This window comes from Anolis carolinensis, chromosome 1, assembly GCF_035594765.1.
Source record: "Anolis carolinensis isolate JA03-04 chromosome 1, rAnoCar3.1.pri, whole genome shotgun sequence".
Taxonomy (NCBI): domain Eukaryota; kingdom Metazoa; phylum Chordata; class Lepidosauria; order Squamata; family Dactyloidae; genus Anolis; species Anolis carolinensis.
Genome location: NC_085841.1, coordinates 155,240,489 through 155,254,030, shown reverse-complemented (window position 1 = coordinate 155,254,030; position 13,542 = coordinate 155,240,489). Strand labels below are relative to the sequence as shown.

At 42.8% G+C, this 13,542-nt stretch overlaps 1 protein-coding gene across 3 annotated transcripts in view; it reads right to left on the bottom strand.

The window, feature by feature from the left end:
* fkbp1b (FKBP prolyl isomerase 1B) overlaps window positions 1–787 on the bottom strand; it is a 28,529-nt gene extending 27,742 nt beyond the window's left edge. For 2 of the 3 annotated variants that reach the window (XM_016996436.2, XM_062984370.1), the window contains exon 1: window positions 630–721. Coding sequence is in view for 1 of the 3 variants with exons in the window: in XM_003215334.4 (XP_003215382.1) it covers window positions 630–666 (37 nt within the window). In the remaining 2 variants the exon portion in view is untranslated. Of the gene's footprint in view, window positions 1–629 lie in introns of all 3 variants that reach the window. The other variant, XM_003215334.4, reaches the window with a different exon arrangement.
* Between the last annotated feature and the right edge of the window lie 12,755 nt (window positions 788–13,542).

Sequence of the window (13,542 nt, the reverse complement as noted above, 5' to 3'; positions counted from 1 at the left end):
CAACATCCTTCGGCAGAGAAGGCTGAAGACCTTGGGAAAACTACAATTCCCAGGATTCCACAGCATTGAGGATTGGTAATCAAAGCAGTATGAAACTGCATCAATTCTATTCAATGAGCTTGGCAAAGGTCTGGGAAGCATAGGCACAGGCCCCTCCTACACTGTCATCTAATCAAGGCAAATAATTCGGATTAACTGCTTTGAACCGGATTATCTGCGTCCAAATTGACATATAATCCAGTTCTAAGGAGATAATCCACAATATCTGCTTCAAACTGGATTATCTAAGTCCACACTGACATATAATCCGGTTCAAAGCAGATAATCCGCAATATCTGCTTTGAACTGGATTATATGTCCACACTGCCATATAATCCGGTTCTAAGTAAATAATCTGGGTTGTATATGGCAGTGCAGAAGGGGCTCCACACAGCCTTAAATAAAGCCAAGGAGCCTTTGCTGCAGAACTGTCCTTGCAAAGACCAGCCTCCCCATCCGAGTCTCCTTTTGAAACGGGGCGCGCATGCGCAGAGGTCTGCTTGTCTCCCCCAAAGCCACAGTATCATCTCCTCCCCCAATCCCAAAAAGCCTTTCCCTCCAAATCAATGGGAGCTGCCGCCCATACATACCGTCTCCTGGGGTGATGGTCTCCACTTCCACCCCCATGATGGCTCCAGCGACGCGCCGTCTGCCTTTGGCTCCCTGCTTCTGAGGAGCAGACCTCCTTTTACAAGCCCATTACAACCAAGCTGTCCAATGAGAAGGCGAGGAGGAGGCGCTCTCCCGGCGCTGGCGTCCAATCCCAAGGCAGGGCTCCCGCAGAGGGTGGGAAGAGAACGCCCCGCTGGAGTAAAGAGGAGCAAAGGGGCGGGCAGGCAAAAGAGCCGCGAGGGAGTTCTTGCAAACTGGTTTCATGGAGGGAAAGAGGAGCAGGCTCATTTAGCACGAGAGAGAGAGAGCGAGAGAGAGCGAGAGAGATTTTCATACCCTTCCCATTTCATTATGTCTGCACCCAGGTGTATTATCAGATGCATCTATCTACACTGCAGATTTAATGCAGTTTGACACCACTTTAACTGCCATAGCATATCACTATGGAATAACAGGTGCTGTCGTTTGACATGTCTTCTCTACCGAATAGACCTGGTGCCTCACGAAACTACAACTCCCAAGGATCCCATTGCATGAAATGGGATCAAACTGCATTTATTTCCCAGTGTAGAGATGCACCCAGTGATGTCTAATTGTATTAAACACCTCTATCTTTTCAGCCAGGTCAAGGTTACATCTGCAATACAGAATGGATGCATTTGACCCAACTTTAACTGCCCTGATTCAATGCTATTGAGTAATGGGATTTGTAGTTTGGTGAGTCACTAGCATCCTTTCACAGAGAAGGTCAAAGACCTGAAACTAGGCCCCCTTCCACACAACCCTATGTCCCAGAATATCAAGGCAGGAAATCCCACAATATCTACTTTGAACTGGGTTATCAGAGTCCACACTGCCATATAATCCAGTTCAAAGCAGAAAACGTGGGATTTTCTGTGTATAAAGGGGCCTACAACTCCCAGGAGTCTATAGGACTGAGTCAGGGCAGTTAAAGTGGCATCAAAGTGCATTACTTCTACAGTGGAGATCAGAGGCGGTCCAACCATAAGGCGAAATAGGCATTTGCCTGTGGCGCCATCATCCCGGGGGCAGCATCGTCCTGGGAGGAGGGCACCACTCTCCACCTCCTTCTCTTTTGGGCCTTCCAGCAGCCGCGCTGGGCCTTCCAGCCAGCGCAGACCCACCTTTGCACCACGCAAGCCCACCTTTGGGGCCTTCAGAGATTGTGAGGTCTGTGGGAACTTGGAAGCTAGGTATGTGGGGTTTATATATCTGTAGAAGGTCCAGGGTGGGAGAAAGAACTCTTCTTTGAAGCAGGTGTGAATGTTGTAATTAATCACCTTGATTAGCATTTAATGGCCCTGTGGCTTCAAGGCCTGGCTTCTTCTTGCCTGGGAGAATCTTTTTTTGGGAGGAGTTAGCTGTCCCTGATTGTTTACTGTCTGGATTTCTTCTGTTTTCAGAGTGTTGTTCTTTATTTATTGTCCTGATTTTAGAGGTTTTTTTTTTTAATACTGAGGGCTATCTGGGTTATCTAAGTCCACACTGCCCTATATCCCTGTTCAATGTTTAGTGCTAAATTTGCAAATATAGTAATTCCTACATAACATTACCATGTATTGAACTGCTTTTTCTATTGATTTGTTGTAAAACATGATGTTTTGGTGCTTAATTTTTAAAATCATAATGTAATTTGATGTTTTATAGGCTTTTCCTTTATACTTCCTTATTATCCAACATTTTCGCTTATCCAACGCTTTTATTTTTCAGTGATTGGTTTGGGGGGGCGCCAAAATTCTGTTCGCCTACACTTGAAAAATACCTAGGGCCGGATCTGGTGGAGATGCATCCTCAGAAGAGCCCGGCTAGAAGGAGCAAGGAAAGGCCATCCCAGTCTGGGAGAGACAATAACACTGTAACATTTAACATTTTTAAAAAAATTGTTCCTGGTTTGAAAACATTTCCTGCTTAATTGTGCGGTACTTAACTTGAAAGTAGTTGTTATACTCCAGAAACTTCGTTTTTGTGTCTGCCACAACCTATTTGGGACTCGAGATATTCATTGAAAAACTATAGCGTAATATGCTGCTGGATGTCCTGCAAAAAACAAAGTTTTTGCAGTTTAATAAACTTTCCATATTCTTATTATAGAAGCAATTAGGAAATGACATTTATAACCCAGGAACAGACATCGTGTTGCATAATATAATCTATCTATACACATAACAAAAGTGAAAATATGTATGTGGCTGGGGCGTTTACTTCCACAGACAAGCTCCCACTTCCACAAATAGCTATAGCCCCAACAGCTCAGGAGACACCAAAGGCCCTCCTCCAATGACATTGCAGGTTATAGAGAGCGCCATGAACATGTCCAAGAGCCCAGCCAATGTCCTCCACAAACACCATACTGCCCACCACTCAAGTGAAGGCTTTCATATGGGGACAATTTCATTCTAGATTTTTTGTTTTTCCCCCACCACAGACAACCCAGTGTTTATTACTCTCTCCATTGATGTGGAATTTGCATGTCCCCACCCACTGCCTCTCCCATAACCATTTCCTATTGTTTTCTATGTCACACAGCAAACAGAGGAATTGATCAGCCACTGAACATGCTAAAGAGGTTTGGGGGGAATTCACCATGATTTATAGGAGTTGTAGGGACTGGGATGTATAGTTCACCTGCAATCTAAGAGCACGCTGAACAATGGACCTGGATCTAACTTGGCACACAGAACCCCTATGACCAACACAGAGTACTGGAGATCTTTGGAGGGATTTATAAGAGTTGTAGTTCACCTACATCCAGAGCACATTATGAACCCAAACAATGATGGATCTGGACCAAACTGGGCATGCATACCCGAAATACTCTAATTTGAATCCTGACCGGTGGGCTTTGAGGGGAATTGGCCTGGACATTTTGGAGTTGTAGGTACTGGGATTTCTAGTTCACCTGCAATCAATGAGCACTCTGAACTCCACCAAAGATGGAATTGGACTAAACTTGTGGGTCAAGAGCCCCCTTGACCCACAAAAATATGCTGGAGGTCTTTGGGGAAAATTCACCTTGATTTGGAAGAGTTGTAGTTCACCTACATTGAGAGAGCACTGTGAACCCAAATACCGATGGATCTGGACCAAACTTGGCATACATACCTGAAATACCGAAATTTGATTACTGGAGGAGTTTGGGGGAAACTGACCTTCCTTTCTTGGGAGCTGTAGTTCACCCGCAACTAGGGAAGCTGTGACCTCCACCAATGATAGACCTGGACTAAACGTGGCACAAAGAACCCACATGACTAACTCAAACTACTGGAGGGGTTAAGGGGAATGACTCGCCATAGTGGTTGTAATTTACAGCCAGAGAGCACAATGAAACCCACTGATGATGCATCTAGAGCAAACTTGTCCAACATAACAAACCTTAAGTGCTGATGGATTTTCGCTGGGTTAACCTGGCATGATATCAGTTTTAGAAATATAAAATGGGAAGTCCAACCCCATTCTGCCATGTAGGAGCACAATCAAAGTTCTGGCAACAGATGGCCATCCAGCCTCTGCTTAAAGACCTCCAAAGAAGGAGACTTCAGCCAGGGCCTTGGATGGGCAGAGATCAAGAAGGAAGGAAAGGAAAAGGTGAATCCTGACCACTCTTGTGGGACATTTTAAAACATATACAATACAGGATGAGTATACCAAAATGAAAATGTGCCAAAAACGGATACATTTGATAAGAGTTCAGAATGTGAAATAATGCTAACAAGAGTAAACAGTGGTACTACCTGAATTGAAATAAAATGGACCACTGCAAGAACTTTTGATGTAACGAAAATGGATAAAGGAAATGGCATGAGATGGTTTTGAGGGTGCGAGATGAGTAACCTTTATCTGAGGCCCCTTCTACACTGCCATATAAAATCTAGATTATCTGTTTTGAACTGGATTATATGGCAGTGTAGTTTCATATAATTCAGTTCAAAGCAGGTAATGTGGATTATTTGCTTTGATATTCTAAATTATATAACAATGTAGAAGAGGCCTGAAATGCTTGAGACCAGAAGTGTTTTGGATTTCAGGTTATTTTAAAATACCTGCCCTTGCATCTATAGAATTCGGGATAAGGGATGTTCAACCTTTAGTAGCAACAAATCTCTGCCTACCTCCAAATATATGAATTTTAACTTCACATCAGTGAAGTCCCATAATTGTGTTCACCCTGCATCTTTCTGCAACCTGAAGATAACGGGGGAGAGAAGGGGATTTCTCAGCCCCTGCTCCATTTTGCTTGTTCTATATGCTCCTTCCGAGAAAAGGAATATCAGATATACACAGAGAAACCATTGAAATCCACAAGCATGTGGACAATTTCAACAGAAAGGAGGAAACCACGAAAACGAACCAAGTCTGGCTACCAGTATTAAAAAAAACTCTAGAATCAGGTCAGTAAATAAAGAACAATACTCAGAAAACAGGGGCGTTCCAGACAAGAAACAATCAGGGCCAGCTAACACCTCCCAACAGAGGATTCCCCTGGCAGGAAACATCCAGGCTTTGAAGCTGCAGGGCCATTCAATGCTAATCAAGGTGGCCAATTGCAACATTCACACTGGCCTCCAACAGACAAGAGTTCTTTCTCCCACCCTGGACCTTCCACAGATATGTAAACCCCACTTGCCTGTTTTCTAACACCTCAACCTCTGGGGATGCCTGCCATAGATGTGGGCGAGACGTAAGTGTTGTCGACCGCGTTTTAGGGGATTGGGCCCTTAAGGAGAGACCCGACCCGGTCCTGAGAGAACGGACCTTGGCAGAGCCAATAGGAAAATATGAGCCGCAATACAACCTGAAGCCGAAATGAAGAAGGTCCGCCGAAGTTGAAGGAAAATTCTGCCAAGGAGTCTTTATTGAGCGATTCAGCTGAAAAGGACTCTAGTAGTGATCATTCAGTCTACTAGGGTACCACATAATCAAAATAAAGCCATATTTATACAAAATTTCAGTCTGACAGCCCTTTGAATTTCCCGCCCCGCTCCCCCGCCCATCTGATCGTTGATAGGCTAGAAGGTTGAACGAGGCAGGCTTTCGTTTCCCGCCTTGCTTTGTTGGCCCAATAGGAAGCTGCCTTTTGTCTCTATTCGGGCCAATCAGGAAGGAGAAGGCGGGAGTTATTGAAACAATGAAGTGACCGGGCAGGAAATATCGGATTAATTCCTGCTAGACCGATTTCTAAAGGGATTAATGGCAGCAATCAAGGATGTCCGGGTTTCTGTCACGTATACAGATTTTAGATATGCCTTGGGGTGTCAGAGGTGGAAGTAGAGATGGGTGGTGATGAGCCATATTGACAGGCTCTGCAGGGCGCCTTCCTGAGGTGTCCTGGTTTTTCCTTTGGGTGAGATATGACAATGTTTGCCTTGAGGCGAATCACCTTTAGGACAACACTCCGAATTCGGCGACTCAAGCCCTATATTGTCCATGCAATCTGAATTTGATTGGGTTAAGCGGTGGCAGATTATCCTTTTGTTTTTGGAAAGGGAAGCCTGGGTCATAGGAAATGGGATAGGTTCTGGGGTTCAGGTTGAGTTCAAAATATTTCCTATTTGATTTCACGACTTGGCAATTATATGAAATAAAATGAAAAAGATAAAATAAAGTTGGAATATAAACCCTGCTGGGAAAAATACATATTTTCCGGGGATCCTAAAGAGTACAAATACATATAGGCAGATAGATAGATTTCATGGGAATAAGGGAGAATCCATAAAAGTAAGTTACATTGCATAAAGGGGAATCATAAATGATATAAACAATTGAAAATATTTGATAAGAACGAAGTTCATAACATCTGGGGAACCCAATATGGAAATTCATAAAAGTGGAGTTTCAGCAGCATGATTTTACAATTCATGAAGTTAGCCCAACGATTAGAAATTCATATAACAGTGATTCATGAGGGTGTCCAGGTACATAGAATATGAAAATTCACGGATACATTGGGAAAAGAGTTCATCTGTGGTGGAAGGAATTCATAGAAATAGCATGGGGAAGAGGTACATGTGGGTTGCAGTCTTTGGAAATATAGGATTTCATAAGTTCAGGGGTAGGTCTGGGAAGAGTGTTCTTCTCATTCATAAAATTATGAAGGTGTGAATGAAACGTGGAGGGCGCCCGTCCAGGCACCCTCCTGGCAGCTGTAGAGAGGGTGAAGGTCCTTGGAGAACTATGTCTCCCCAGCGGGAGAGCGATCCCCCATCCACAGTTCACAGAAAGGGACCAGTGATCTCTTAAAACCATCCCGCGGGTCGCGGGGAGAGGAAAGTCCGGGATAAGGCTGGAAAAGAGCAGTCTGGCTTGAAAAGAGCAGTCGGTTCCGTTTGACAGTCAGCTGATGAGGTGCCGAGAACTGGACCGATTTTGGTTCTGCTGGTGGTCCTTGGGTCAGGAGCCTTAGGAAGGGTTAGGACTAAAAGAGGAGCGTGCTAGGGGTAATTTTGATAAAGATATGAGCCAATTTGTATCGTCCGCCGTATTAACCTATGGCGGGGAAGCCTCCGCCAGGGTTTAAAGGCCGGACGGGTTAGAGAGAGAGGGGGGGGGGTTGCGTGCAAAAGAAGGAGTCAGAGAAAGACACAAAATAACCAGATAGAGAGTGTTACTGTTAAAAATGAATGCTACTTTTATTGGGGGGATTTGTTACATAGTTCAGGGAAGGGGAAAGTGAAGAAAAAAAGATCTTTTAATAATAGTCTGCTGCGGTCCCGCTCCGTTCCTTTGGTGATGGATCTGCGGAACTCTCCGCTGCTGGTTCAAATCAATTTGAAAGCTGGCGCCACGGTCATCATAAGGAGAGAATGCTTCTAGAACATGACCATATAGTCCGGAAAACTCACCGCAAACCAGTGATTCCGGCCATGAAAGCCTTCGACAACACAAATCAAAAGTGTTGTATGGCTTCCTAGGAGCATTTTCTCCTGACGTTTTGCCTGAAGATCCTCTGAAGATGCCAGCCACAGATGCAGGTGAAATGTCAGGAGATAATGCTGGTAGAACACTGCCATACAGCCCAGAAACCACACAACATCCCAATGATTCTGGCTATGAAAGCCTTCAACAATACAAATCAAGTGTGTTTCCAGATAGAAATCTACTTTTCACAAGAGAGTGGCACTTCAGTGCAGTGCTCCACTGTCTTCTTTAGTGGACTCTGTGGTAAGAAAAAAAAGGATTAAACAAAGAGAAACACCCAGGAAGGCTGCCCATTGAAGATGGTGACATCTGGACCTCTAGTAGAGGTCAATGAATAAGAAAAGTGTGATAAGAAAAGCTGCATCTGGAAGCACCTTCCCTTCCCCAAAGGGTCCTTCTTGCATTTCCAACCCTATCAGGTTCGGACAGGGCTGTGATAAATGAGAAGCACAGCTGCCTCTCCCCTTGCTCGGAGCAAGATCCTTTTGCTCTTCTGCTCGTCTTGATTCTTAAATATTAAATGTGATGAAGTACAAACTCCACACTTGTTTTAAAAAGATCTGTCCCTTCCTCACTGACTCCTGAATGACAGTTGGAATGTATCTATTTTTCTCTCCTCTCTGATTCTGCTCTCTGATTGGTGGTGTAGAATGGTGGTGTAAATACTTTTCTAATGTGTGCCTTTTGTTTTTGACTTCTGCTTCTTATATCTTACATTCTTACATGGGGCCCCTGGTGGCACAGTGCATTAAAGTGCTGAGCTGCTGAACTCGCAGACCAAAAGGTGCCAGGTTCAAATCCCGGGAGCGCCCACTGTTAGCCCCAGCTCCTGCCAACCTAGCAGTTTGAAAACAAATGTGAGTAGATCACCTTCCAGCAGGAAGGTAACGGCGCTCCATGCAGTCATGCCAGCCACATGATCTTGGAGGTGTCTATGGACAACGCCGGCTCTTCGGCTTAGAAATGGAGATGAGCACCAACCCCCAGAGTCAGTCACGACTGGACTTAACGTCAGGGGAAAACCTTTACCTTAACGTATCTTACATCTTAGTGTGTGCTGTGTGTATTGAGATCTCTCTCTGCTTGTGTGTCTAGAGAGATGTGTGCTTGGAGATTTTTTCCTCTCTTTGGAACCCTAGAAAAGATGGAGTTATAGAGTAGCTAGGGCCCAGTTATTTAGTATTAAGGAATGGAGTTACCATTTTTGTAAATAAACGTTTTGTAACTTCAAGATTGAACTCTGTATGTTTGCTTCCTAAACTCTAAATTCTTTACAGTCACATGGCACTTCATGCTCTGCTTGCTGTGAGCTGAATGTTCAACTACAGTAGAGTCTCACTTATCCAACACTCGCTTATCCAACGTTCTGGATTATCCAACGCATTTTTGTAGTCAATGTTTTTAATATATCGTGATATTTTGGTGCTAAATTCGTAAATACAGTAATTACTACATAGCATTACTGCATATTGAACTACTTTTTCTGTCAAATTTGTTGTATAACATGATGTTTTGGTGCTTAATTTGTAAAATCATAATGTAATTTGATGTTTAATATGATTTTCCTTAATCCCTCCTTATTATCCAACATATTCGCTTATCCAACGTTCTGCCGGCCCGTTTATGTTGGATAAGTGAGACTCTACTGTATAAGAATCCTGCTTTTGTATTTTGGATGTTCTGCTATATTTTAGAGTAGTTTTCCCTAACACACGAAAATCCATAACATAAACTGTATTCATTCTAGTGTAAATGCAACTCCTGTCACTTTGACGATCCCATGCTCATATCAGAAGCCAGTTCTGCTTTTGTGCCAGGGATGCCCCCTATGCAGTCTGAAACACCATATTTGATGTTAGCAGGGGAAGGACAATATCATTTTCCTATCTCATTGCTTGTAAATCCTTAAAATCTTGAAGATATGCCTTGTTGTATTCAGACTATTTGTCTATATCTGCTGTACAATCCTGTTTTCTCAAGATGGTAGTTTTCTCTGCTTGGACTGGAGTTCTTCCAGGATGTCTAGTCAAGACAAACGACCAGCCCAAGGATAGAAATGTTGTAAAAGTATTGCCGAAGGCTTTCATGGCTGGAATCACTGGGTTGTTGTGAGTTTTCCGGGCTGTATGGCCATGTTCCAGAAGCATTCTCTCCTGATGTTTTGTACACATGAATGGCAGGCATCCTCAGAGGTTGTGAGGTTTCACCTGCCATACATGTGGGTGAAATGTCAGGAGAAAATGCTTCTGGAACATGGCCATACAGCCCGGAAAACTCACAACAAAATACAGTATTGTTGTGAAAGAACTTGGATATGAGAAATCTCTAAAATGTGACATTGCTTCGATACCATAGAAACATGACCTTCCACAGATATCACATTCTGCGTACACACAAACACACACAATTGTGTGTGTGTGGGGGGGGGGGGGGAGCTTGAGCATAATGTTTTATTTATTTTCAAGCATGAATGCATTTTTTTTTTGGTTTGGTGCTCTGTGTCCAACTTGGTCTGTATTCACAAACAGGTTTCCATTTTAAATTCCTTTGTATTCTAATCCAAACATACATTGTAATATATACAAATTTGTGTAACTCTTTATCAAGTTTTAATTGGTATTATCTTTAGGAAAGTCAGTAAGGTTTGGTAGTATGAAGGTTGGACTATGGCCCCTTCTACACTGCCATATAAAATCCAGAGTATCTGCTTTGAATTGGATTACCGTATATAGCAGTGTAGACTCATATAATCCAGTTCAAATCAGATAATGTGGATTATCCAATTTGATAATCTAGATTTTGTGTTAGTGTAGAAGGGGCCATAGACTCCAAGATCTTTTTTCACATTTCACTTGGCCTCCTCTGAATGCATCCTAACAAGAAAGCTCCTATGATGTGTCACGACCCAGGCTGCAGAGCACCAATAACCATACACAGAGGCCAGATTCTATCTAATATCTTTATTAAGGAAATATATAAAGTTAATAAAAACAAGTATAGGAAATAGTCCAGAAATAGACCTTTCAGGAAAGGTCAAAATTAGTCCAAAAAAGCAATGTCCAATATGAAATATTAAGGTCCAAAGTTGTAATCCAATAACCGAAACACTCACTTGCCAAGCAAGTGAGGGGAGATGACAAGGTCCTTTAGTCCATGAACTTGAGCAAGGCTAGGAAATAACTTGATTCTTGGCACACAAAGCTTGATTCAAGGCAACAAGGAAACGAGGAGCAAGAACAAGATCCGTGGTAATTACTTGGCGAGGTCCGGGAAACAAGGCAAGATCCGGGGAGAAAACAAGGCTGAGAACGAAGGCTTGGAACAGGAACAAAGGCTTGAAAGCAGGAGTAGCTGTCCACACACGCTGCTCCGGTAGCTGACGAATTGACTCCGCAAGATCCCTTCGTGGGCAAAACACCTAAATAGGGTCTAGTTTTCCCGCCAAAGAGCAGTTCTCTGGAGAACCAGAAACGAAAGCTATTCTCTGAGTCCAGATGCATGACTCCTTAAAGTTTCCCATGGAAAGCAGGCTTAATCAGCTGAATGCTTAGCAGCTATCCTAGCACTCCTGCGAGACGCCTGTTGAACTCCCCTCTGTTGTTTACAAAAATCATGGCGAGGAAACGGGGGAGATTTTGGCTCGGGGCTTGTTTGACAGACTTCTGGAAGACAAATCTCTTGCAGGTGCAAAGGCTCAATTTCTGGCTGGGATAGTTCCTTTTCTGGCTGAAATGGTGGAAAACCCAAGTTTTCCTCTTCATCATTCACAACAGTACTAGGAACGGGACTACATGGCCCATGAGTCATCACATGATGTTGCTTTCTAATCGGAGTTGTCTTCAAAGTACATAAAAACAACCACAGATGATCTTTACATAAACTGAGCAGAATATTAGTTATGAAATTATATTCTAGACACAAGAGATATATGAATCTACACACATCATACAGCATTCTACTTTGCATTATACGTAATTTGATGGTGTTATAGTAAATAAAATGCTACCCAAGTTATACACCTCCCAAATATTTGGAAGGAGAGGAGTATCTCAAATATATTTCTTTGACTTCTTTGAAGTCTTCGCTTCCTTTAAACCTGAAATTGCCACCATCATATTCATGCAACCTGAGCCTGGTCAATACCACAGGAAAACAGTTATAAACATGAGCAAATATGTCCATTTTGTCTTCAGGTCCTCCATGTGCACCACAAATAAATTAGAGAAAAAATGTAGATAGGATGGAGATGATACTATTTTGTGAGCTGCTAATTTTTCCAGATTTATTTGGAAGGCTGCTTTCATTCCAGTTTTGTGCAGTTCTGTAGAACTAATAAAAGCACCACCTGGTGGCAGGTTTTAGCATTTGGTTGTTGTGCAGGTCAAATAGCATCTATCCAGAGCAGAAATGAAGACAAATAAAGTGGAAAATTATGAAATACAGTCTCAACCCCCATATTTGCATGGAATACATTCCTGGACTTATCCGTAAAACAAGTTATTGCAGTAACAGTGAGGCCCCTTCTACACTGCCATATAATCCAGATTATCAAAGCAGATAATCCACATTATCTGCTTTGACTTTGATTATATGTGTTTACACTGACATACAATCCAGTTCAAAGCAGATATCCGGATTTTATATGGCAGCGTAGAAGGGGCCTGAGCGCTACTGAAATGATTGACTTTCATCCAGTCATGCTGAAGCCTAGAAAATTCCCAATAAAGACATGTGTGCCAAAAAAATTAATAATTCTTAGGTCCTATAGAGAGACTCTATGATAACCTCCGGCAGAAGCATACCTTTGAATTGTTTGGAAGACTTAGGCCCCTTCCACACAGCTGAATAAAACCCCACATTTTCTGCTCTGAACTGGAATATATGGCAGTGTGGACTCAAATAACCCAGTTCAAAGCAGATATTGTGGGATTTTCTGCCTTGATATTCTGGGTTATGTGGCTGTGTGGAAGGGCTTTAATGATGAGCTGAGCTGCTGAACTTGCTAACCAAATGGTCAGCGGTTCGAATCCAGAGAGCAGAATAAGCGTCCGCTGTTAGCCTCAGCTTCTGCCAACCTAGCAGTTCAAAAACATGCAAAATGTGAGTCGATCAATAGGTTCTGCCCCAGCAGGAAGGTAACGGCTCTCCATGCAGTCATGCCGGCTACATGACCTTGGAGGAGTCTATGGATAATGCCGGCTCTTCGGCTTAGAAATGGAGATGAGCACCAACTCCCAGGGTTGGATACAACTAGACTTCATGTCAGGGGAAAACCTTTACCTTTACCTTATTGAAGATGATCAGTGTAGTATGTATATACTACCAATGATAAAGTGAATCCAGCAGAATTATGGGCTCCTGTGATAAAGTATTTAAAGGTCAGTTGTTCAAGGCAACATGAGCCCCTCAAAAACTTAAAACCCATTTTTGGTATATCGAGAAATGCTAAAAGAAAATACAGTGCTTTAGTTTGGCCTCCAGGAGACAGTGATAAGAAAGAAAATGGAGAAGGAAAGTCTGTCAAGCAGTCTGCCAGCTACCCACAGAACAGCATTTTTTAAAAAACACTGTTTTCCTTTTTTCTTGTCCTGTCACTATTGCATGCATGGAAAGGCTGATAAAGCTGAGTATTACTAGCCTTTTCCCCTCCTTCAAGAATATGATGAAAATCTCCTTAATCTTCTCTTCAAAGGCTGTCAGAGCAGAATTGTCAGGTCATTATTTTTTATTCTGCACAGCCAAAAAACGATTCCATGGCTTCCCCACCATTCAGTGAAGAAAGGGACTTTATTCACCGAAGGTATTAGTACGCTATTTTTATAAGCAAGCCTTGCCCTTAAGAGTTAAAAATAGGCTTCCAAGTAAATGTCATGGAAGAGAGACGGCAATTAGTTAAATCTCATTAGGCATCACATGAGAGAGTGAAGGCTCCACCCAGGGAAAGATATAGGACGA